Genomic DNA, 26,926 nt, shown 5'->3' with positions numbered 1-26,926 from the left:
TTTATAAGCTACAGAGGAACATTACTCCAGACAGCTAGCTGGCTATGTTTATAAACTACAGAGGAACATTACTCCAGACAGCTAGCTGGCTATGTTTATATACTACAGAGGAACATTACTCCAGACAGCTAGCTGGCTATGTTTATAAGATACAGAGGAACATTACTCCAGACAGCTAGCTGGCTATGTTTATAAACTACAGAGGAACATTACTCCAGACAGCTAGCTGGCTATGTTTATAAACTACAGAGGAACATTACTCCAGACAGCTAGCTGGCTATGTTTATAAACTACAGAGGAACATTACTCCAGACAGCTAGCTGGCTATGTTTATATACTACAGAGGAACATTACTCCAGACAGCTAGCTGGCTATGTTTATAAACTACAGAGGAACATTACTCCAGACAGCTAGCTGGCTATGTTTATATACTACAGAGGAACATTACTCCAGACAGCTAGCTGGCTATGTTTATATACTACAGAGGAACATTACTCCAGACAGCTAGCTGGCTATGTTTATATACTACAGAGGAACATTACTCCAGACAGCTAGCTGGCTATGTTTATAAGATACAGAGGAACATTACTCCAGACAGCTAGCTGGCTATGTTTATATACTACAGAGGAACATTACTCCAGACAGCTAGCTGGCTATGTTTATAAGTTACAGAGGAACATTACTCCAGACAGCTAGCTGGCTATGTTTATATACTACAGAGGAACATTACTCCAGACAGCTAGCTGGCTATGTTTATATACTACAGAGGAACATTACTCCAGACAGCTAGCTGGCTATGTTTATATACTACAGAGGAACATTACTCCAGACAGCTAGCTGGCTATGTTTATATACTACAGAGGAACATTACTCCAGACAGCTAGCTGGCTATGTTTATATACTACAGAGGAACATTACTCCAGACAGCTAGCTGACTATGTTTATATACTACAGAGGAACATTACTCCAGACAGCTAGCTGACTATGTTTATAAACTACAGAGGAACATTACTCCAGACAGCTAGCTGGCTATGTTTATATACTACAGAGGAACATTACTCCAGACAGCTAGCTGGCTATGTTTATATACTACAGAGGAACATTACTCCAGACAGCTAGCTGGCTATGTTTATAAGTTACAGAGGAACATTACTCCAGACAGCTAGCTGGCTATGTTTATATACTACAGAGGAACATTACTCCAGACAGCTAGCTGGCTATGTTTATAAGTTACAGAGGAACATTACTCCAGACAGCTAGCTGGCTATGTTTATATACTACAGAGGAACATTACTCCAGACAGCTAGCTGGCTATGTTTATAAGTTACAGAGGAACATTACTCCAGACAGCTAGCTGGCCATGTTTATATACTACAGAGGAACATTACTCCAGACAGCTAGCTGGCTATGTTTATATACTACAGAGGAACATTACTCCAGACAGCTAGCTGGCTATGTTTATATACTACAGAGGAACATTACTCCAGACAGCTAGCTGGCTATGTTTATATACTACAGAGGAACATTACTCCAGACAGCTAGCTGACTATGTTTATATACTACAGAGGAACATTACTCCAGACAGCTAGCTGGCTATGTTTATAAACTACAGAGGAACATTACTCCAGACAGCTAGCTGGCTATGTTTATATACTACAGAGGAACATTACTCCAGACAGCTAGCTGGCTATGTTTATATACTACAGAGGAACATTACTCCAGACAGCTAGCTGGCTATGTTTATAAGTTACAGAGGAACATTACTCCAGACAGCTAGCTGGCTATGTTTATATACTACAGAGGAACATTACTCCAGACAGCTAGCTGGCTATGTTTATAAACTACAGAGGAACATTACTCCAGACAGCTAGCTGGCTATGTTTATAAGTTACAGAGGAACATTACTCCAGACAGCTAGCTGGCTATGTTTATATACTACAGAGGAACATTACTCCAGACAGCTAGCTGGCTATGTTTATATACTACAGAGGAACATTACTCCAGACAGCTAGCTGGCCATGTTTATATACTACAGAGGAACATTACTCCAGACAGCTAGCTGGCTATGTTTATAAGATACAGAGGAACATTACTCCAGACAGCTAGCTGGCTATGTTTATAAGATACAGAGGAACATTACTCCAGACAGCTAGCTGGCTATGTTTATAAACTACAGAGGAACATTACTCCAGACAGCTAGCTGGCTATGTTTATAAGATACAGAGGAACATTACTCCAGACAGCTAGCTGGCTATGTTTATATACTACAGAGGAACATTACTCCAGACAGCTAGCTGGCTATGTTTATAAGATACAGAGGAACATTACTCCAGACAGCTAGCTGACTATGTTTATATACTACAGAGGAACATTACTCCAGACAGCTAGCTGGCTATGTTTATATACTACAGAGGAACATTACTCCAGACAGCTAGCTGGCTATGTTTATATACTACAGAGGAACATTACTCCAGACAGCTAGCTGGCTATGTTTATATACTACAGAGGAACATTACTCCAGACAGCTAGCTGGCTATGTTTATATACTACAGAGGAACATTACTCCAGACAGCTAGCTGACTATGTTTATATACTACAGAGGAACATTACTCCAGACAGCTAGCTGGCTATGTTTATATACTACAGAGGAACATTACTCCAGACAGCTAGCTGGCTATGTTTATAAGATACAGAGGAACATTACTCCAGACAGCTAGCTGGCTATGTTTATAAACTACAGAGGAACATTACTCCAGACAGCTAGCTGGCTATGTTTATAAACTACAGAGGAACATTACTCCAGACAGCTAGCTGACTATGTTTATATACTACAGAGGAACATTACTCCAGACAGCTAGCTGGCTATGTTTATATACTACAGAGGAACATTACTCCAGACAGCTAGCTGGCTATGTTTATATACTACAGAGGAACATTACTCCAGACAGCTAGCTGGCTATGTTTATAAGTTACAGAGGAACATTACTCCAGACAGCTGGCTGGCTATGTTTATAAACTACAGAGGAACATTACTCCAGACAGCTAGCTGGCTATGTTTATATACTACAGAGGAACATTACTCCAGACAGCTAGCTGGCTATGTTTATATACTACAGAGGAACATTACTCCAGACAGCTAGCTGGCTATGTTTATAAACTACAGAGGAACATTACTCCAGACAGCTAGCTGGCTATGTTTATATACTACAGAGGAACATTACTCCAGACAGCTAGCTGGCTATGTTTATATACTACAGAGGAACATTACTCCAGACAGCTAGCTGGCTATGTTTATAAGTTACAGAGGAACATTACTCCAGACAGCTAGCTGGCTATGTTTATATACTACAGAGGAACATTACTCCAGACAGCTAGCTGGCTATGTTTATAAACTACAGAGGAACATTACTCCAGACAGCTAGCTGGCTATGTTTATAAGTTACAGAGGAACATTACTCCAGACAGCTAGCTGGCTATGTTTATATACTACAGAGGAACATTACTCCAGACAGCTAGCTGGCTATGTTTATATACTACAGAGGAACATTACTCCAGACAGCTAGCTGGCCATGTTTATATACTACAGAGGAACATTACTCCAGACAGCTAGCTGGCTATGTTTATAAGATACAGAGGAACATTACTCCAGACAGCTAGCTGGCTATGTTTATAAGATACAGAGGAACATTACTCCAGACAGCTAGCTGGCTATGTTTATAAACTACAGAGGAACATTACTCCAGACAGCTAGCTGGCTATGTTTATAAGATACAGAGGAACATTACTCCAGACAGCTAGCTGGCTATGTTTATATACTACAGAGGAACATTACTCCAGACAGCTAGCTGGCTATGTTTATAAGATACAGAGGAACATTACTCCAGACAGCTAGCTGACTATGTTTATATACTACAGAGGAACATTACTCCAGACAGCTAGCTGGCTATGTTTATATACTACAGAGGAACATTACTCCAGACAGCTAGCTGGCTATGTTTATATACTACAGAGGAACATTACTCCAGACAGCTAGCTGGCTATGTTTATATACTACAGAGGAACATTACTCCAGACAGCTAGCTGGCTATGTTTATATACTACAGAGGAACATTACTCCAGACAGCTAGCTGACTATGTTTATATACTACAGAGGAACATTACTCCAGACAGCTAGCTGGCTATGTTTATATACTACAGAGGAACATTACTCCAGACAGCTAGCTGGCTATGTTTATAAGATACAGAGGAACATTACTCCAGACAGCTAGCTGGCTATGTTTATAAACTACAGAGGAACATTACTCCAGACAGCTAGCTGGCTATGTTTATAAACTACAGAGGAACATTTCTCCAGACAGCTAGCTGACTATGTTTATATACTACAGAGGAACATTACTCCAGACAGCTAGCTGGCTATGTTTATATACTACAGAGGAACATTACTCCAGACAGCTAGCTGGCTATGTTTATATACTACAGAGGAACATTACTCCAGACAGCTAGCTGGCTATGTTTATAAGTTACAGAGGAACATTACTCCAGACAGCTGGCTGGCTATGTTTATAAACTACAGAGGAACATTACTCCAGACAGCTAGCTGGCTATGTTTATATACTACAGAGGAACATTACTCCAGACAGCTAGCTGGCTATGTTTATAAACTACAGAGGAACATTACTCCAGACAGCTAGCTGGCTATGTTTATAAGATACAGAGGAACATTACTCCAGACAGCTAGCTGGCTATGTTTATAAGATACAGAGGAACATTACTCCATACAGCTAGCTGGCTATGTTTATAAACTACAGAGGAACATTACTCCAGACAGCTAGCTGGCTATGTTTATATACTACAGAGGAACATTACTCCAGACAGCTAGCTGGCTATGTTTATAAACTACAGAGGAACATTACTCCAGACAGCTAGCTGGCTATGTTTATATACTACAGAGGAACATTACTCCAGACAGCTAGCTGGCTATGTTTATATACTACAGAGGAATATTACTCCAGACAGCTAGCTGGCTATGTTTATAAGATACAGAGGAACATTACTCCAGACAGCTAGCTGGCTATGTTTATAAACTACAGAGGAACATTACTCCAGACAGCTGGCTGGCTATGTTTATAAACTACAGAGGAACATTACTCCAGACAGCTAGCTGGCTATGTTTATATACTACAGAGGAACATTACTCCAGACAGCTAGCTGGCTATGTTTATAAACTACAGAGGAACATTACTCCAGACAGCTAGCTGGCTATGTTTATAAGATACAGAGGAACATTACTCCAGACAGCTAGCTGGCTATGTTTATAAACTACAGAGGAACATTACTCCAGACAGCTAGCTGGCTATGTTTATAAGATACAGAGGAACATTACTCCAGACAGCTAGCTGGCTATGTTTATAAACTACAGAGGAACATTACTCCAGACAGCTAGCTGGCTATGTTTATATACTACAGAGGAACATTACTCCAGACAGCTAGCTGGCTATGTTTATAAACTACAGAGGAACATTACTCCAGACAGCTAGCTGGCTATGTTTATATACTACAGAGGAACATTACTCCAGACAGCTAGCTGGCTATGTTTATATACTACAGAGGAATATTACTCCAGACAGCTAGCTGGCTATGTTTATAAGATACAGAGGAACATTACTCCAGACAGCTAGCTGGCTATGTTTATAAACTACAGAGGAACATTACTCCAGACAGCTGGCTGGCTATGTTTATAAACTACAGAGGAACATTACTCCAGACAGCTAGCTGGCTATGTTTATATACTACAGAGGAACATTACTCCAGACAGCTAGCTGGCTATGTTTATAAACTACAGAGGAACATTACTCCAGACAGCTAGCTGGCTATGTTTATAAGATACAGAGGAACATTACTCCAGACAGCTAGCTGGCTATGTTTATAAACTACAGAGGAACATTACTCCAGACAGCTAGCTGGCTATGTTTATAAGATACAGAGGAACATTACTCCAGACAGCTAGCTGGCTATGTTTATATACTACAGAGGAACATTACTCCAGACAGCTAGCTGGCTATGTTTATATACTACAGAGGAACATTACTCCAGACAGCTAGCTGGCTATGTTTATAAGTTACAGAGGAACATTACTCCAGACAGCTAGCTGGCTATGTTTATATACTACAGAGGAACATTACTCCAGACAGCTAGCTGGCTATGTTTATATACTACAGAGGAACATTACTCCAGACAGCTAGCTGGCTATGTTTATATACTACAGAGGAACATTACTCCAGACAGCTAGCTGGCTATGTTTATATACTACAGAGGAACATTACTCCAGACAGCTAGCTGGCTATGTTTATATACTACAGAGGAACATTACTCCAGACAGCTAGCTGACTATGTTTATATACTACAGAGGAACATTACTCCAGACAGCTAGCTGGCTATGTTTATAAACTACAGAGGAACATTACTCCAGACAGCTAGCTGGCTATGTTTATATACTACAGAGGAACATTACTCCAGACAGCTAGCTGGCTATGTTTATATACTACAGAGGAACATTACTCCAGACAGCTAGCTGGCTATGTTTATAAGTTACAGAGGAACATTACTCCAGACAGCTAGCTGGCTATGTTTATAAGTTACAGAGGAACATTACTCCAGACAGCTAGCTGGCTATGTTTATATACTACAGAGGAACATTACTCCAGACAGCTAGCTGGCTATGTTTATATACTACAGAGGAACATTACTCCAGACAGCTAGCTGGCTATGTTTATATACTACAGAGGAACATTACTCCAGACAGCTAGCTGGCTATGTTTATATACTACAGAGGAACATTACTCCAGACAGCTAGCTGGCTATGTTTATATACTACAGAGGAACATTACTCCAGACAGCTAGCTGACTATGTTTATATACTACAGAGGAACATTACTCCAGACAGCTAGCTGGCTATGTTTATAAACTACAGAGGAACATTACTCCAGACAGCTAGATGGCTATGTTTATATACTACAGAGGAACATTACTCCAGACAGCTAGCTGGCTATGTTTATATACTACAGAGGAACATTACTCCAGACAGCTAGCTGGCTATGTTTATAAGCTACAGAGGAACATTACTCCAGACAGCTAGCTGGCTATGTTTATATAGCTACAGAGGAACATTACTCCAGACAGCTAGCTGGCTATGTTTATAAACTACAGAGGAACATTACTCCAGACAGCTAGCTGGCTATGTTTATAAGTTACAGAGGAACATTACTCCAGACAGCTAGCTGGCTATGTTTATATACTACAGAGGAACATTACTCCAGACAGCTAGCTGGCTATGTTTATAAGTTACAGAGGAACATTACTCCAGACAGCTAGCTGGCTATGTTTATATACTACAGAGGAACATTACTCCAGACAGCTAGCTGGCTATGTTTATATACTACAGAGGAACATTACTCCAGACAGCTAGCTGGCCATGTTTATATACTACAGAGGAACATTACTCCAGACAGGTAGCTGGCTATGTTTATAAGATACAGAGGAACATTACTATAATTCTATGTTTATAAACTACAGAGGAACATAACTATAATTCTATGTTTATTAGTTACAGAATAACATAACTATAATTCTATGTTTATAAGTTACAGAATAACATAACTATAATTCTATGTTTATTAGTTACAGAGGAACATAACTATAATTCTATGTTTAGTGTGTAATTGCCTGGAGGGGTAAAGTCATGGTGAAAACGACGCACTTCTGAAGGACCAGAGGGAATGTTTTCCTTAGAATAACGATGTGTCTCCCAAATGGCTCCCTATTCCCTACATAGTTCACTACTTTTGAGCAGAGCCCTATTCCCTATATAGTACACTACTTTAGACCAGAGCCCTATTCCCTATATAGTGCACTACTTTAGACCAGAGCCCTATTGTCTATATTGTCAATCAAATGTATTTTTATATAGCCCTTCGTACATCAGCTGATATCTCAAAGTGCTGTACAGAAACCCAGCCTAAAACCCCAAACAGCAAGCAAAGCATGTGAAAGAAGCACGGTGGCTAGGAAAAACTCTCTAGGAAAAACTCCCTAGAAAGGCCAAAAACCTAGGAAGAAACCTAGAGAGGAACCAGGCTATGAGGGGTGGCCAGTCCTCTTCTGGCTGTGCAGGGTGGATATTATAACAGAACATGGTTAAAATGTTAAAATGTTCATAAATGACCAGCATGGTCAAATAATAATAATCATAGTAGTTGTCGAGGGTGCAACAAGCACGTCCGGTGAACAGGTCAGGGTTCCATAGCCGCAGGCAGAACAGTTGAAACTGGAGCAGCAGCACGGCCAGGTGGACTGGGGACAGCAAGGAGTCATCATACCAGGTAGTCCTGAGGCATGGTCCTAGGGCTCAGGTCCTCCGAGAGAAAGACAGAAAGAGAGAAAGAGAGAATTAGAGAGAGCATATTTAAATTCACACAGGACACCGGATAAGACAAGAGAAATACTCCAGATGTAACAGACTGACCCTAGCCCCCCGACACATAAACTACTGCAGCATAAATACTGGAGGCTGAGACAGGAGGGATCAGAAGACACTGTGGCCCCATCCGATTGTGCACTACTTTAGACCAGAGCCCTATTCCCTATATAGTGCACTACTTTTGACCAGAACCCTATTTCCTATATAGTGCCCTTCTTTTGATCAGAGCCTGTACAGGGAATAGGTTGCCATTTGGGAAGCAGATGTGTTGTCTACCCATGAGGAGGACCAGTTGTTAGGTAATTGAAAACTTCTCCTCTCCTCCTCCATCTCTCCAAGCCTCCAAGCTGAACCCCACAACGTCAAACCCAGCCTTGAATCCATATCTCACTGGGCTCTTCAGAACCGGTGGAGCTAAAATAACTAAAGTGATGAACAATACATGTAAAGTATCAAGGAGAGGTTTTTGGTTATTGATCTGGAGGAAAAGTCTTCGATGTGTAATTAGTATTTCTCATGTATTTCTATGAGGCTTTCCTCAAGGCTGCAGGAAGTGTGTTTTGTGTTTACCGCATCACAGGTTTAATTGAGAAGTTTAACAACTCTTCCATGACTTAATGTTCTACGGTTATGGCTGGTGGTGCCAATGAGCCAACCACCATTAAACGACCACTAAAATACACTGAAGGAACCACTAACATACACTGAAGGAACCACTAACATACACTGAAGGAACCACTAACATACACTGAAGTTAGAGAACCAGTTCTGTTGAGTTATAACGGTACATTTTGATTTCTACCCAGAGTTGTGCCCTGCTAAACACAGTGCTGTGGACTTACAAACCCAGTTTATAACAGTAAATTGGATTTATTGCCAGCACACTACAGTTATAAATAACAGTATATTAGATTTCTAGACAGTACTGGACAGTATAAATAACAGTATATTAGATTTCTAGACACTACAGTTATAAATAACAGTATATTAGATTTCTAGACAGTACTATACAGTATAAATAACAGTATATTAGATTTATAGACAGGACAGTTATAAATAACAGTATATTAGACTTCTAGACAGGACAGGACAGTATAAATAACAGTATATTAGATTTCCAGACAGTACTGGACAGTTATAAATAACAGTATATTCGATTTCTAGACAATACAGTTATAAATAACAGTATATTAGATTTCTAGACAGTACTGGACAGTATAAATAACAGTATATTAGATTTCTAGACTGGACAGTATAAATAACAGTATATTAGATTTCTAGACAGGACAGTTATAAATAACAGTATATTAGATTTCTAGACAGTACTGGACAGTATAAATAACAGTATATTAGATTTCTAGACAGTACTGGACAGTATAAATAACAGTATATTAGATTTCTAGACAGGACAGTTATAAATAACAGTATATTAGATTTCTAGACAGGTGGACAGTTATAAATAACAGTATATTAGATTTCTAGACTGGACAGTATAAATAACAGTATATTAGATTTCTAGACAGTACTGGACAGTTATAAATAATAATATGTTAGATTTCTAGACAGGACAGTTATAAATAACAGTATATTAGATTTCTAGACATGGACAGTATAAATAATAATATGTTAGATTTCTAGACAGGACAGTTATAAATAACAGTATATTAGATTTCTAGACAGTACTGGACAGTTATAAATAATAATATGTTAGATTTCTAGACAGTACTGGACAGTTATAAATAACAGTATATTAGATTTCTAGACAGTACAGTTATAAATAATAGTATATTAGATTTCTAGACAGTACAGTTATAAATAATAGTATATTAGATTTCTAGACAGTACTGGACAGTTATAAATAACAGTATATTAGATTTCTAGACAGTACTGGACAGTTATAAATAACAGTATATTAGATTTCTAGACAGTATAAATAACAGTATATTAGATTTCTAGACAGGACAGTATAAATAACAGTATATTAGATTTCTAGACAGGACAGTTATAAATAACAGTATATTAGATTTCTAGACAGTACTGGACAGTATAAATAACAGTATATTAGATTTCTAGACAGTATAAATAACAGTATATTAGATTTCTAGACAGTATAAATAACAGTATATTAGACTTCTAGACAGGACAGTATAAATAACAGTATATTAGACTTCTAGACAGTACTGGACAGTTATAAATAACAGTATATTAGATTTGTAGACAGTATAAATAACAGTATATTAGATTTCTAGACAGTATAAATAACAGTATATTAGATTTCTAGACAGTATAAATAACAGTATATTAGACTTCTAGACAGGACAGTATAAATAACAGTATATTAGACTTCTAGACAGTACTGGACAGTTATAAATAACAGTATATTAGATTTCTAGACAGTATAAATAACAGTATATTAGACTTCTAGACAGGACTGGACAGTTATAAACTCAGTTCTGTGGACTTATAGGAGTGCATTAGTCCTGCTGACATCAATTAGCATTGGAGAGGTGGCCAGGAGACCGGACGCTTGCTGTGTATTTCACAGGAAGTGAACTGTGAAACTAACGGCTTTATTTTTAATCCGTCAGTATTTGGAGTTTTTTTCCTCTGAGACCTCTCTCTCTCTCTCTCTCTCTCTCTCAGCTCTCTTTCCTCTCTCTCTCTGCTCCCTTCATCATTCTCTCTCTCCAGGGTCATAGAGAGAGCAGAGAGAGTGAGGGGGAGTAAAGAGAGGTCTTCACAGCTCTGAATGGACCACGACCCCTCTGGAGACACACTGTTTTTCTTTCTATCCACAAACATCCTTGGCTCTTCTCTCATGGAGCTACTTTAGTGCCATTAATATCAAGCAACACTTCTGAAGTCCAGAATAAAACCCAAAAGTACAGTCACCCACTACCGATGTGTGTAGATCACCTGGGTGATACACAGCCACCATTTTGTGCCAGAACGCTCACCACACATCATGGTGTTGAGGAGTGATCTGTCTGATGCACAGCCACCATTTTGTGCCAGAACGCTCACCACACATCATGGTGTTGAGGAGTGATCTGTCTGATGCACAGCCACCATTTTGTGCCAGAACGCTCACCACACATCATGGTGTTGAGGAGTGATCTGTCTGATGCACAGCCACCATTTTGTGCCAGAACGCTCACCACACATCATGGTGTTGAGGAGTGATCTGTCTGATGCACAGCCACCATTTTGTGCCAGAACACTCACCACACATCATGGTGTTGAGGTGAGGAGTGATCTGTCTGATGCACAGCCACCATTTTGTGCCAGAACGCTCACCACACATCAGCTATCATGGTGTTGAGGAGTGATCTGTCTGATGCACAGCCACCATTTTGTGCCAGAACACTCACCACACATCAGCTGTCATGGTGTTGAGGTGAGGAGTGATCTGTCTGATGCACAGCCACCATTTTGTGCCAGAACACTCACCACACATCAGCTAACATGGTGTTGAGGTGAGGAGTGATCTGTCTGATGCACAGCCACCATTTTGTGCCAGAACACTCACCATGTTAGTCAGTTAGGAGTGAGGGGGATGATTATGTGGTCATAATGTAATTTAGCCAGGACACTGAGGTTAACACCTTTTAGTATCACATTAAATGTCAACAAATCAGGACATCCATTTATCATCCCATCCCAAAGATGGCACCCTACACAGGGCAAAGTCACCATCGATGGTTGGGACGTTGGACTAGTAACCCAAAGGTTGCAAGATCGAATCCCCGAGCTGACAAGGTAAAAATCTGTCGTTCTGCCCCCTGAACAAGACAGTTAACCCACTGTTCCTAGGCCGTCATTGAAAATAAGATTTTTGTTTTTAACTGACTTGCCTAGTTAAATAAAGGTAAAAAATAAATAAAAAACTGCCCTAGAGCATTAGATTAGAAGACCAAACAGAAGAGTGGCTCCTACTGGCCCTCCAACACCACTTCCAGGAGCATCTGGTCTCCCATCCAGGGACTGACCAGGACCAACCCTGCTTAGCTTCAGCAGCAAGACCAGCAGTGGGATGCAGGGTGGTACGCTGCTGGAATTAATGGCGCAAAACTCGCAACTGCCAAAAAAAACAAAAACAGGCTGTAAAAACAAAGGCTGAATTAAATCAAATTGTATTGGTCACATGTTTTAGCAGATGTTATTTCAAAGTGAAATGCTTGTGTTCCTAGCTTCAGAAGTGCCAGGGCAACAAGCGAAGATGGGGACAATAGCAGGCAAAGAGGGAGATTGTGTTTAATCACCGTGGTGTTATCCTTAACAATCCTCTGGATAAGAGCATCTGCTAAATAACTCAAAGGTTTCAATGTTTCAACAGGAGAAGAAGAAATGTCCCATTCATTTACAATACATTTGTTCTCGCATTTTCATTTCCTTGCAATGAATGTTCAAATTTTTTTTTCTCTCTACTTTTTTTGGGGGGGGGTTTATCATTTTTCAATATCATTATTTTTGTTTTTTGCAATACATCAAATGTTGTTCTGGACTTCAGAAGTTTTTTGCTTGATATTAGGACACGAAAGTAACTACATACAGTGAGGGGGAAAAAGTATTTTATCCCCTGCTGATTTTGTACGTTTGCCCACTGACAAAGAAATGATCAGTCTATAATTTTAATGGTAGGTTTATTTGAACAGTGAGAGACAGAATAACAAATACATCCAGAAAAATGCATGTCAAAAATGTTATAAAATGATTTGCATTTTAATGAGGGAAATAAGTATTTGACCCCCTCTCAATCAGAAAGATTTCTGGCTCCCAGGTGTCTTTTATACAGGTAACGAGCTGAGATTAGGAGCACACTCTTAAAGGGAGTGCTCCTAATCTCAGCTTGTTACCTGTATAAAAGACACCTGTCCACAGAAGCAATCAATCAATCAGATTCCAAACTCTCCACCATGGCCAAGACCAAAGAGCTCTCCAAGGATGTCAGGGACAAGATTGTAGACCGACACAAGGCTGGAATGGGCTACAAGACCATCGCCAAGCAGCTTGGTGAGAAGGTGACAACAGTTGGTGCAATTATTCGCAAATGGAAGAAACACAAAAGAACTGTCAATTTCCCTCGGCCTGGGGCTCCATGCAAGATCTCACCTCGTGGAGTTGCAATGATCATGAGAACGGTGAGGAATCAGCCCAGAACTACACGGGAGGATCTTGTCAATGATCTCAAGGCAACTGGGACCATAGTCACCAAGAAAACAATTGGTAACACACTACGCCATGAAGGACTGAAATCCTGCAGCGCCCGCAAGGTGCTCAAGACAGCACGTATACATGCCCGTCTGAAGTTTGCCAATAAACATCTGAATGATTCAGAGGACAACTGGGTGAAAGTGTTGTGGTCAGATGAGACCAAAATGGAGCTCTTTGACATCAACTCAACTCGCCGTGTTTGGAGGAGAAGGAATGCTGCCTATGACCCCAAGAACACCATCCCCACCGTCAAACATGGAGGTGGAAACATTATGCTTTGGGGGTGTTTTTCTGCTAAGGGGACAGGACAACTTCACCACATCAAAGGGACAATGGACGTGGCCATGTTCCGTCAAATCTTGGGTGAGAACCTCCTTCCCTCAGCCAGGGCATTGAAAATGGGTCGTGGATGGATATTCCAGCATGACAATGACCCAAAACACACGGCCAAGGCAACAAAACTAGAAGAAACGTCTGACCTCTGTGATTGCCAACAAGGGTTTTGCCACCAAGTACTAAGTCATGTTTTGCAGAGGGGTCAAATACTTATTTCCCTCATTAAAATGCAAATCATTTTATAACATTTTTGACATGTTTTTCTGGATTTTTTTGTTGTTATTCTGTCTCTCACTGTTCAAATAAACCTACCATTAAAATGATAGACTGATAATTTCTTTGTCAGTGGGCAAACGTACAAAATCAGCAAGGGATCAAATACTTTTTTCATTCACTGTATTCTCTCATGTCTGAGGACATATGGGGGAAAAAGAGAAGAAGGAGAAATTGATACGAGCTGAAATTTGAGCCTGGTGCGCGTAGCTATAGCCTGCGGCTCTCCTCTCAGTATCCAGGATATTGATTGAACGGTATCTGTGTGCTCGAAGGCTGGAGATGCATCACTTGGACCTGACTGCTAATTTGAAACTTCAGCCTCCATTAGGTCTTTTGACATTCAGCCCCACTGCTGCTGCTGTTGTGAAAGCTTTAACATCTCCTCTTAGTACAGTGACATGAAACATCACTGATGCTAGGCTGATATATATACTAATCACTGATGCTAGGCTGATATATATACTAATCACTGATGCTAGGCTGATATACTAATCACTGATGCTAGGCTGATATATATACTAATCACTGATGCTAGGCTGATATACTAATCACTGATGCTAGGCTGATATATATACTAATCACTGATGCTAGGCTGATATATATACTAACCACTGATGCTAGGCTGATATATATACTAACCACTGATGCTAGGCTGATATATATACTAACCACTGATGCTAGGCTGATATATATACTAATCACTGATGCTAGGCTGATATATATACTAATCACTGATGCTAGGCTGATATATATACTAACCACTGATGCTAGGCTGATATATATACTAACCACTGATGCTAGGCTGATATATATACTAATCACTGATGCTAGGCTGATATATATACTAACCACTGATGCTAGACTGATATATATATATATATATATATATATATATACTAATCACTAATCACTGACATTACTCCTTGTCTGAAGTGCTTCTTCTGCAGTCATAGTGCTCTGGTTTCATCTTTCCTCATATCACATCCAGCAATGTCAGTGATTCGTATTGATTCACAGAGAGAAGTTGTGCCGAGTTAAGAGTTGAGTTTAAGTTGAGAATCCTGCTGAGTCTATACCCTGTAGTGATGATATCCTGCTGCTAGGCTTGTATCAATTCTGCCTGAGCTTTAGCCAGCTGACGATCAGTTGGCTTGAACACATACAGATCTGGTACCAGGTGAATGGCTTATTGCAGTGGTCTTAAACTCGTGGCCTACGAGCCGCAACATGGCCAGTGAGCTGATTTAACGTGGCCCTCAGTTATCTTAATGAATGTGGCACTATTAGTTCTAATCAACTTCCTGTTTCTCTGTCTCCTCCCCGTCTACAGTGAAGCCCCTCCCCCTGTCACCCCTGTTGCCTCAGTTGTCCACGTTGACGGCCAGGGGCGGGGCCTTGGGAGGGGGTGTGTCTAGGGAGGCGTTGGAGCTGAGGGTCCGTGAGGTCGAAGAGGAGAACCAGCTTCTCCGCCGTGAACTCAGCCGACCCCCCCGGAGCCCTGCTGGCCCTGCTCCGCATCACGCCAATCACCGCGGCAACCAGAGCAAGACTCACTCGGAGGAGGGAACAGGGGACAACGAGGCGGGGCTTAAAGCTGGCTCCTCGGGCAACAGGTCAGACTGTGTGCAGCAGCCAGCGGTAGACAAGTGTGAGGTGAGTTACACTAGGAGGTAATAAGGTAAGATAAGACTGGTAGATTAGTGTGAGGTGAGTTACACTAGGAGGTAATAAGGTAAGATAAGACTGGTAGATTAGTGTGAGGTGAGTTACACTAGGAGGTAATAAGGTAAGATAAGACTGGTAGATTAGTGTGAGGTGAGTTACACTAGGAGGTAATAAGGTAAGATAAGACTGGTAGATTAGTGTGAGGTGAGTTACACTAGGAGGTAATAAGGTAAGATAAGACTGGTAGATTAGTGTGAGGTGAGTTACACTAGGAGGTAATAAGGTAAGATAAGACTGGTAGATTAGTGTGAGGTGAGTTACACTAGGAGGTAATAAGGTAAGATAAGACTGGTAGATTAGTGTGAGGTGAGTTACACTAGGAGGTAATAAGGTAAGATAAGACTGGTAGATTAGTGTGAGGTGAGTTACACTAGGAGGTAATAAGGTAAGATAAGACGGTCTGTTTAGTGGGTTTGCCTCTCCTACAGTTGATCCTGACAGTACTGTGGTTGCAGTGGGCAACAGAGTATTAATGTGGGTTTGTCTCTCCTACAGTTGATCCTGACAGTACTGTGCACATGGGTATTGATTCTCTACCAGCCAGTAATGTAACCTTCAGCACTGCATGTAGTCCATTCGCTTTATGCCTATACCTAAGGTCATCCAAACATCTAACACACCTTTTCTATTTTCTATTTGATATATAAAGTAATCTACTTTTGTATTTTTATTTAGTCATTTACCAGAGCCAACTTATAGTAAGGGGTGCATACATTTTCATACTGGTCAGTCAGTCTTGGAAAAATTGTCAAAGACTTCAGTCACCCAAGTCATAGACTGTTCTCTCTGCTGCTTTGCTTTATCTTGGCCAGGTCGCAGTTGTAAATGAGAATTTGTTCTCAACTAGCCTACCTGGTTAAATAAAGGTGAAATAAAAAAATAAAAATATCCCAAAAAGTCAGTTTAGTTGGCGCCATCGATTTGAGTAATCTACTCGTTCAACGCGCAGAGAAAGGAATCCGAAAATCTACCCCTGAACTTTGTTTCAACAAGTCAAAATACATTTCTATTTACTCCTCAGATACCCGAAAATGTAATCAAACTATAATATTTATTCCGGAAAGTAGTATGTTCAAAAGGAAACCGATTTTAGCAGGTGCGTCCTTTCTTCATGGCGCTCGCAAACACGAATTTCCAAGACTGTCCACCTTTACTAAAACTGTTATTTCTTCTTCGTTTTTGAAGTTACAAGCCTGAAACCTTAAACATAGACTGCTGCTGACACCCTGTGGAAGCCATAGGAATTGCACCCAGGGAGCTAATTTCCAGTATGCCCTTATACCTTCCATTGTAAGAGCATGGTCTCTCAAAAAAATTCTGGTTGGCTTTTCTTTGGATTATCTCCTACCATATCTATTGTGTTATATTCTCCTGCATTATTTTAACATTTCTACAAACGCCAAAATGTTTTCTTTCCAATGGTACAAATTATATGCATATCCTGGCTTCAGGGCCTGAGCAACAGCCTGGTTGTATAACAGCCTGGTCATATTAAAGCCTGGTCGTATTAAAGCCTGGTCGTATTAAAGCCTGGTCATATTACAGATCTGGTCGTATTAAAGCCTGGTCGTATTAAAGCCTGGTCATATTAAAGCCTGGTCGTATTAAAGCCTGGTTGTATTACAGCCTGGACATATTAAAGCCTGGTCATATTACAGATCTGGTCATATTAAAGCCTGGTCATATTGAAGGTCTGGTTGTATTAAAGCCTGGTCATATTAAAGCCTGGTCGTATTAAAGCCTGGTCATATTAAAGATCTGGTCGTATTGAAGGTCTGGTCGTATTAAAGCCTGGTCATATTAAAGCCTGGTCGTGTTAAAGCCTGGTCATATTAAAGATCTGGTCGTATTGAAGGTCTGGTTGTATTAAAGCCTGGTCGTTTTAAAGCCTGGTCATATTGAAGCCTTTCCCATTTCTCCTTTTCCCAAATCCAGTCAGCTGATGTTCTGAAAGAGCTGCAAAATCTGGACCCCTACAAATCAGCCGGGCTAGACAATCTGGACCCTTTCTTTCTAAAATCATCTGCCGAAATTGTTGCAACCCCTATTACTAGCCTGTTCAACCTCTCTTTTGTGTCGTCTGAGAATTCCAAAGATTGGAAAGCTGCTGCTGTCATCCCCCTCTTCAAAGGAGGGGATACTCTTGACCCAGACTGCTACAGACCTATATCTATCCTACCCTGCCTTTCTAAGGTCTTCGAAAGCCAAGTCAACAAACAGATTACCGACCATTTCGAATCCCACTGCACCTTCTCCGCTACGCAATCTGGTTTCAGAGCTGGTCATGGGTGCACCTCAGCCACGCTCAAGGTCCTAAACGATATCATAACCGCCATCGATAAGAAACAATACTGTGCTGCCGTATTCATTGACCTGGCCAAGGCTTTCGACTCTGTCAATCACCACATCCTCATCGGCAGACTCAATAGCCTTGGTTTCTCAAATGATTGCCTCGCCTGGTTCACCAACTACTTCTCTGATAGAGTTCAATGTGTCAAATCGGATGGCCTGTTGTCCGGGCCTCTGGTAGTCTCTATGGGGGTGCCACAGGGTTAAATTCTTGGGCCAACTCTTTTCTCTGTACACATCAATGATGTCGCTCTTGCTGCTGGTGAGTCTCTGATCCACCTCTACGCAGACGACACCATTCTGTATACTTCTGGCCCTTCTTTGGACACTGTGTTAACAACCCTTCAGACGAGCTTCAATGCCATACAACTCTCCTTCCGTGGCCTCCAACTGCTCTTAAATACAAGTAAAACTAAATGCATGCTCTTCAACCGATCGCTGCCCGCACCTGCCCGCCCGTCCAGCATCACTACTCTGGACGGTTCTGACTTAGAATATGTGAACAACTACAAATACCTAGGTGTCTGGTTAGACTGTAAGCTCTCCTTCCAGACAAACATCTCCAATCCAAAGTTAAATCTGGAATTGGCTTCCTATTTCGCAACAAAGCATCCTTCACTCATGCTGCCAAAAATCTCTGAAACTGGAAACACTTATCTCCCTCACTAGCTTTAAGCACCAGCTGTCAGAGCAGCTCACAGATCACTGCACCTGTACATAGCCCATCTATAATTTAGCCCAAACAACTACCTCTTCCCCTACTGTATTTATTTTGCTCCTTTGCACCCCATTATTTCTATTTCTACTTTGCTCTTTCTTCCACTACAAATCTACCATTCCAGTGTTTTACTTGCTATATTGTATTTACTTCGCCACCATGGCCTTTTTTGCCTTTACCTCCCTTATCTCACCTCATTTGCTCGCATTGTATATAGACTTATTTTTCTACTGTATTATTGACTGTATGTTTGTTTTACTCCATGTGTAACTCTGTGTTGTATGTGTCGAACTGCTTTGCTTTATCTTGGCCAGGTCGCAATTGTAAATGAGAATTTGTTCTCAACTTGCCTACCTGGTTAAATAAAGGACTTGTTCTCAACTAGCCTACCTGGATAAATAAAGGTGAAATTAAAAAAAAATTATAAAAAAAGGTCTTGTCATATTAAAGCCTGGTCATATTAAAGGTCTTGTCATATTAAAGCCTGGTCATATTAAAGCCTGGTCATATTGAAGTTCTGGTTGTATTAAAGCCTGGTCGTATTAAGGCCTGGACATATTAAAGCCTGGTCATATTGAAGTTCTGGTCGTATTAAAGCCTGGTCATATTGAAGGTTTGGTCATATTAAAGCCTGGTCATATTAAAGCCTGGTCGTATTAAAGCCTGGTCATATTAAAGCCTGGTCATATTAAAGCCTGGTCATAGTGAAGTTCTGGTCATATTAAAGCCTGGTCATATTGAAGGTCTGGTCATATTAAAGCCTGGTCGTATTAAAGCCTGGTCGTATTAAAGCCTTGTCATATTAAAGCCTTGTCATATTAAAGCCTGGTCATATTGAAAGCCTGGTCATATTGAAAGCCTGGTCATATGGAAGTTCTGGTTGTATTAAAGCCTGGACATATTAAAGCCTGGTCATATTAAAGCCTGGTCATATTGAAGTTCTGGTCATATTAAAGCCTGGTCATATTGAAGGTCTGGTTGTATTAAAGCCTGGTCGTATTAAAGCCTGGTCATATTGAAAGCCTGGTCATATTGAAGGTCTGGTCGTATTAAAGCCTGGTCATATTAAAGCCTGGTCATATTGAAGGTCTGGTCGTATTAAAGCCTGGTCGTATTAAAGCCTTGTCATATTAAAGCCTTGTCATATTAAAGCCTGGTCATATTGAAAGCCTGGTCATATTGAAAGCCTGGTCATATGGAAGTTCTGGTTGTATTAAAGCCTGGACATATTAAAGCCTGGTCATATTAAAGCCTGGTCATATTGAAGTTCTGGTCATATTAAAGCCTGGTCATATTGAAGGTCTGGTCGTATTAAAGCCTGGTCGTATTAAAGCCTGGTCGTATTAAAGCCTGGTCATATTAAAGCCTGGTCATATTGAAAGCCTGGTCATATTGAAAGCCTGGTCATATTGAAAGCCTGGTCGTATTGAAAGCCTGGTCGTATTAAAGCCTGGTCATATTAAAGCCTGGTCATATTAAAGCCTGGTCATATTGAAGGTCTGGTCGTATTAAAGCCTGGTCGTATTAAAGCCTGGTCATATTGAAAGCCTGGTCATATTGAAAGCCTGGTCATATTGAAAGCCTGGTCGTATTAAAGCCTGGTCATATTAAAGCCTGGTCATATTGAAGGTCTGGTTGTATTAAAGCCTGGTCGTATTAAAGCCTGGTCATATTAAAGCCTGGTCATATTGAAGGTCTGGTCGTATTAAAGCCTGGTCATTTTGAAGATCCGGTCATATTAAAGCCTGGACGTATTGAATGTTATGATATTATGGCTCATTAAGTGTCTCTCTGTCAGAGGTCATTCCAACAGCAGGTTTGTTGGAGGGTCTTCATGCTGTGATGTTAGTGCTGTGATGTTACAGTAAATCTCTTCAATATGCCCTCTGTTGTGTCTATACATTATACCAATTTCAGACACTTTCATCACTATCAAGGCTCTGACAAAGGGCATGATGGGTATTACCAGCTACACTATGCTTTGAGCAGTCCTTATTGGCCCATCTCTACTGTCTGTGATCACTGTCTGTGTTTGTAGAGAAGACCATAGATAATGTGCTAACAGGCTAACAGTGAGCGTTTCTAGAGAAGGCCATAGATAATGTGCTAACAGGCTAACAGTGTGTGTTTGTAGTGAAGACCATAGATAATGTGCTAACAGGCTAACAGTGAGCGTTTCTAGAGAAGGACATAGATAATGTGCTAACAGGCTAACAGTGTGTGTTTGTAGTGAAGACCATAGATAATGTGCTAACAGGCTAACAGTGAGTGTTTCTAGAGAAGGCCATAGATAATGTGCTAACAGGCTAACAGTGTGTGTTTGTAGTGAAGACCATAGATAATGTGCTAACAGGCTAACAGTGAGCGTTTCTAGAGAAGGCCATAGATAATGTGCTAACAGGCTAACAGTGTGTGTTTGTAGTGAAGACCATAGATAATGTGCTAACAGGCTAACAGTGAGCATTTCTAGAGAAGACCATAGATAATGTGCTAACAGGCTAACAGTGTGTGTTTGTAGTGAAGACCATAGATAATGTGCTAACAGTGTGTGTTTGTAGTGAAGACCATAGATAATGTGCTAACAGGCTAACAGTGTGTGTTTCTAGAGAAGACCATAGATAATGAACTAACAGTGAGCGTTTGTAGAGAAGGACCAGAGATTTTTTTATTTATTTGAGAGATGAGATGAGACTACGAGGACCCTGTCTGAGTCACTCCTTCTCCCAGCTTTCCAACAACCCTCTGATTGGGTGATACCCTACTACAGGCATTTAGAGAATAAATTATTTGAGAAGAGAGGAGAGACAGAAGAAAGGATTTGAGAAGAGAGAAGAGATGCTGGAACAGGCTGTAGAAACTCTTCTTTTACATCAGTAGAAGAGACTGAAATGGACTTCAGTAGGATTCATATAGGAGTCAGATAAGAGTCATTTAGGAGTCATTTAAGAGTCATTTAGGAGTCATTTTAAGAGTCATTTTAAGAGTCATTTAAGAGTCATTTAAGAGTCATTTAAGAGTCATTTAAGAGTCATATAGGAGTCATAGGAGTCAGATAAGAGTCATTTAGGAGTCATTTAAGAGTAATTTAGGAGTCATTTATGAGTCATTTAGGAGTCAATTTAAGAGTCATTTAAGAGTCATTTAAGAGTCATTTAAGAGTCATATAGGAGTCATAGGAGTCATTTAGGAGTCAGATAAGAGTCATTTAGGAGTCATATAAGGTTGCCAAATACATGAATCTTCCAATTCAACTCAACAGGACAACAGGAGCAGTGCTGTGCATTTCGACTCCCTGTTGATGTGTTTGTTGGTCCTCAGTCACACGGTCGCGTCGTTACCGTTGTTATTACCGTTCTACAGACTCCGCAGCATATTGATGCCCATCGGTAGACTGATGCCCAGTCATTATGAACAGGGATTATGACTGTTTGATACAAATGACACTATAGTGGCCTGGAAATATGTTGACATTTAGGCAAGTAGGCATATAATGAATCGGAAACAACTTTGCCGTCATTGTGATTCTTTAAAATGTACTTTAGAGAGACGGCAGTGTTGTCATTAGCTAGCGAAATTTGTTAAAATTAGCTAACGATGCTAACGTTAGCTAGCTACGTTACTGTTGTCCCTTCGATCTCAGTTAGCTGGCTAACGTTATACTGCGTCTAAAGTCAATCTGGCGTCATCACAATGATGACAAAAAGGTTTTCCTACTAATGATTCGACTCCTTTTTTAGAGAAAAATCTGATTTCCCAAGACTGTAACTTATTTTATCAGCAGTAAGAAATCCTCGTATCCACACTTTCTCACTCTGTCCCTCCTTCGTTATCCACACTTCCTCACTCTGTCCCTCCCTCGTTATCCACACTTCCTCACTCTGTCCCTGCCTCGTTATCCACACTTTCTCACTCTGTCCCTCCCTCGTTATCCACACTTCCTCACTCTGTCCCTCCCTCGTTATCCACACTTCCTCACTCTGTCCCTCCCTCGTTATCCACACTTCCTCACTCTGTCCCTCCCTCGTTATCCACACTTTACGCTCTAACCACATGGCTACCCTGCCGCCCCCATGTATAAATGGCTTTAGCCTGGTGCTAACGTTGAACTTTCCTAGACTTATTGGTCCCTAGAGGGCAGTAGATGAATAACCCTGGGCTTGATCTAGTTATTGGTAAATTCACATACTGTATTCTTCCCCTGGTGCTACTATAGTGGATTCTAATGTGGGATTTAGTCTTGATGTGGGATAAACACTATTCCCTCTGAAATAATTACCTAAACTAAATGGTGCTTAGTGTTCAGAGACATGTGATAAGGGGGTTCTGTTAGTGCTACAAGCAGAGTACAAATCATGTTGGACTTTGTGGAAAATAATGTTCTTTCCTTTCTCTCTCTCTCTCTGTCTCGATCCCTCTCTGTCTCTCTACCTCTCTCTCTGTCTCTCTCTCTGTCTCGATCCCTCTCTGTCTCTCTACCTCTCTCTCTGTCTCGATCCCTCTCTGTCTCTCTACCTCTCTCTCTCTGTCTCTCTCTCTCTCTGTCTCGATCCCGCTGTCTCTCTACCTCTCTCTCTCTGTCTCTCTCTCTGTCTCTCCCTCGATCTCTCTCTCTCTGTCTTTCTCCCTCTATCGCTCTCTCTCTCTGTCTCTCCCTTGATCTCGCTCTCTCTCCCTCTCTCTCTCTGTCTCTCTCCCTCTCTCTCTCTCTCTCTCTCTCTCTCTCTCTCCTGCTCTCTCTCCCGCTCTCTATCTCTCTCTCCCTGTCTCTCTCTCCCTCTCTCTCTCTCCCCCGCTATCTCTGTCTCTCTTTCTCTCCCGCTCTCTCTCTCTGTCTCTCTCCCTCTCTCTCTCTCTCTCTCTCTCCCGCTCTCTCTCCCACTGTCTCTCTCTCTCGCTCTCTCTACCTCGATCTCTCTCTGTCTCCCCCGCTGTCTCTCTCTCTCTCTCTCTCTCTCTCCCGCTCTCTCTCTCTCTCACTGTCTCTCTCTCTCTCTACCTCGATCTCTCTCTGTCTCCCCCGCTGTCTCTCTCTCTCTCTCTCTTCCGTTCTCTCTCTCTCTCTCTCTCTCTCTCTCTCTCTCTCTCCTCTCAGACCATTCACGTGGCCATCGTGTGTGCCGGGTACAACGCCAGTCGTGATGTGGTGACACTCGTCAAGTCAGTCCTTTTTCACAGGTAGGTACACGCACAGCTGGGCCTGTCTGCAGCCCTCCTCTCTCAGCAGACTGAATATGCTGCCGCCTACTCTCGGTTGCATGGCAACGCCACCACCTCAGTGAACCCCCTGGCTCTGTGTGTGTGTGTGTGTGTGTGTGTGTGTGTGTGTGTGTGTGTGTGTGTGTGTGTGTGTGTGTGTGTGTGTGATTTTTATTGTAAATAAGAACAGAATACATTGCTAAACACTTCTACATTAACCTCTACGGGATGGGTGTCCCTAAACCGGTTCGGTTGTTGCTAACGTGACAATAATGACGTTGTAAACAACAGCCAACTTTCCCGGGACATAGACATGTCTTATATGGGCAGAAAGTTTCAATTCTTGTTAATCTAACTGCAGTGTCCAATTAACAGTAACTATTACAGTGAAAAAGTACCATGCTATTATTTGAGGAGAGTGCACAACAACAAAACAATTTTATCACGGAAACTGGTTTGATACGTGGACCTCTGAAGGTAAATAATGTACTTACATTCAGTAATCTAAATAATGTACTTACATTCAGTAATCTAAATAATGTACTTACATTCAGTAATCTTGATCTGATTTGTCATCCTGAGAGTCCCAGGATTAAAATGTAAAACAATTTTGTTTGATTAAAAACAATTTTTATGTTCAAATGTGGGAACTGGGTTCTACAGTTCGATGTATGAGTTAGAGAACTTACGTCAGTTATGATTCGAGTGTCGTCCGTTTCGGGAAAGTACCTGCGTAACTGATTCTGTGGATCAGAAACATTGTTTTTCTGTGTGGATCAGACACATTGTTATTCTGTGGATCAGACACATTGTTATTCTGTGGATCAGACACATTGTTATTCTGTGTGGATCAGACACATTGTTATTCTGTGTGGATCAGACACATTGTTATTCTGTGTGGATCAGACACATTGTTATTCTGTGTGGATCAGACACATTGTTATTCTGTGTGGATCAGACACATTGTTATACTGTGTGGATCAGACACATTGTTATTCTGTGGATCAGACACATTGTTATTCTGTGGATCAGACACATTGTTATTCTGTGTGGATCAGACACATTGTTATTCTGTGTGGATCAGACACATTGTTATTCTGTGTGGATCAGACACATTGTTATTCTGTGTGGATCAGACACATTGTTATTCTGTTTGGATCAGACACATTGTAATTTTGTTTGGATCAGACACATTGTTATTCTGTGTGGATCAGACACATTGTTATTCTGTGTGGATCAGACACATTGTTATTCTGTGTGGATCAGACACATTGTTATTCTGTGTGGATCAGACACATTGTTATACTGTGGATCAGACACATTGTTATTCTGTGGATCAGACACATTGTTATTCTGTAGATCAGACACATTGTTATTCTGTGTGGATCAGACACATTGCTATTCTAGACACATTGTTATTCTGTGTGGATCAGACACATTCTGTGTGGATCAGACACATTGTTATTCTGTGTGGATCAGACACATTGTTATTCTGTGTGGATCAGACACATTGTTATTCTGTGTGGATCAGACACATTGTTATTCTAGACACATTGTTATTCTGTGGAGCAGACACATTGTTATTCTAGACACATTGTTATTCTGTGTGGATTAGACACATTGTTATTCTGTGTGGATCAGACACATTGTTATTGTGTGGATCAGACACATTGTTATTCTGTGTGGATCAGACACATTGTTATTCTGTGTGGATCAGACACATTGTTATTCTGTGGATCAGACACATTGTTATTCTGTGGATCAGACACATTGTTATTCTGTGTGGATCAGACACATTGTTATTCTGTGTGGATCAGACACATTGTTATTCTGTGTGGATCAGACACATTGTTATTCTGTGTGGATCAGATACATTGTTATTCTGTGGATCAGACACATTGTTATTCTGTAGATCAGACACATTGTTATTCTGTGGATCAGATACATTGTTATTCTAGACACATTGTTATTCTGTGTAGATCAGACACATTGTTATTCTGTGGATCAGACACATTGTTATTCTGTGGTTCAGACACATTGTTATTCTGTGTGGATCAGACACATTGTTATTCTGTGTGGATCAGACACATTGTTATTCTGTGGTTCAGACACATTGTTATTCTGTGGTTCAGACACATTGTTATTCTGTGGTTCAGACACATTGTTATTCTGTGGATCAGACACATTGTTATTCTGTGGATCAGACACATTGTTATTCTGTGGATCAGACACATTGTTATTCTGTAGATCAGACAGATTGTTCAGGTTAATAAATCATGTCATCCACTATGTCATAGCAACGTCCAGTGTTCAGAGCCAAGTGAGATATTTCACCCCAGAAAAATACACAGTCTCTTTTTTGAAGAATATTCTGAATGGAATCGATTATAGACGAGGAGTTTATCCTGTCATCCCTGGTGAATGTCATCCTGGGTCTAGACCTTGCATCTGTTCAGTTTTATATGACAGCATTTATTACCCACCAGGGCTGTGATTCTGTCTGACAGCTCAGAGCAGAGACCCGAGGCAAGACCAAACCCTGGCTGTGATTCTGTCTGACAGCTCAGAGCAGAGACCCGAGGCAAGACCAAACCCTGGCTGTGATTCTGTCTGACAGCTCAGAGCAGATACCCGAG

At 40.9% G+C, this 26,926-nt stretch overlaps 1 protein-coding gene across 2 annotated transcripts in view; it reads left to right on the top strand.

The window, feature by feature from the left end:
- Positions 1 to 26,926, top strand: part of LOC106598122 (LARGE xylosyl- and glucuronyltransferase 1) — a 199,091-nt gene that overhangs the window by 62,480 nt on the left and 109,685 nt on the right. For both annotated transcript variants that reach the window (XM_045722497.1, XM_045722496.1), the window contains exons 3-4: positions 15,633 to 15,955; positions 24,187 to 24,269. In XM_045722497.1, coding sequence (XP_045578453.1) covers positions 15,633 to 15,955; positions 24,187 to 24,269 — 406 coding nt within the window. The remainder of the gene's footprint in view (positions 1 to 15,632; positions 15,956 to 24,186; positions 24,270 to 26,926) is intronic.

Source organism: Salmo salar, chromosome ssa07 (genome assembly GCF_905237065.1).
Source record: "Salmo salar chromosome ssa07, Ssal_v3.1, whole genome shotgun sequence".
Classification (NCBI taxonomy): Eukaryota; Metazoa; Chordata; class Actinopteri; order Salmoniformes; family Salmonidae; genus Salmo; species Salmo salar.
Note: the sequence above shows the minus strand (reverse complement) of the source record. Positions and strands in the feature narration are given on the sequence as shown.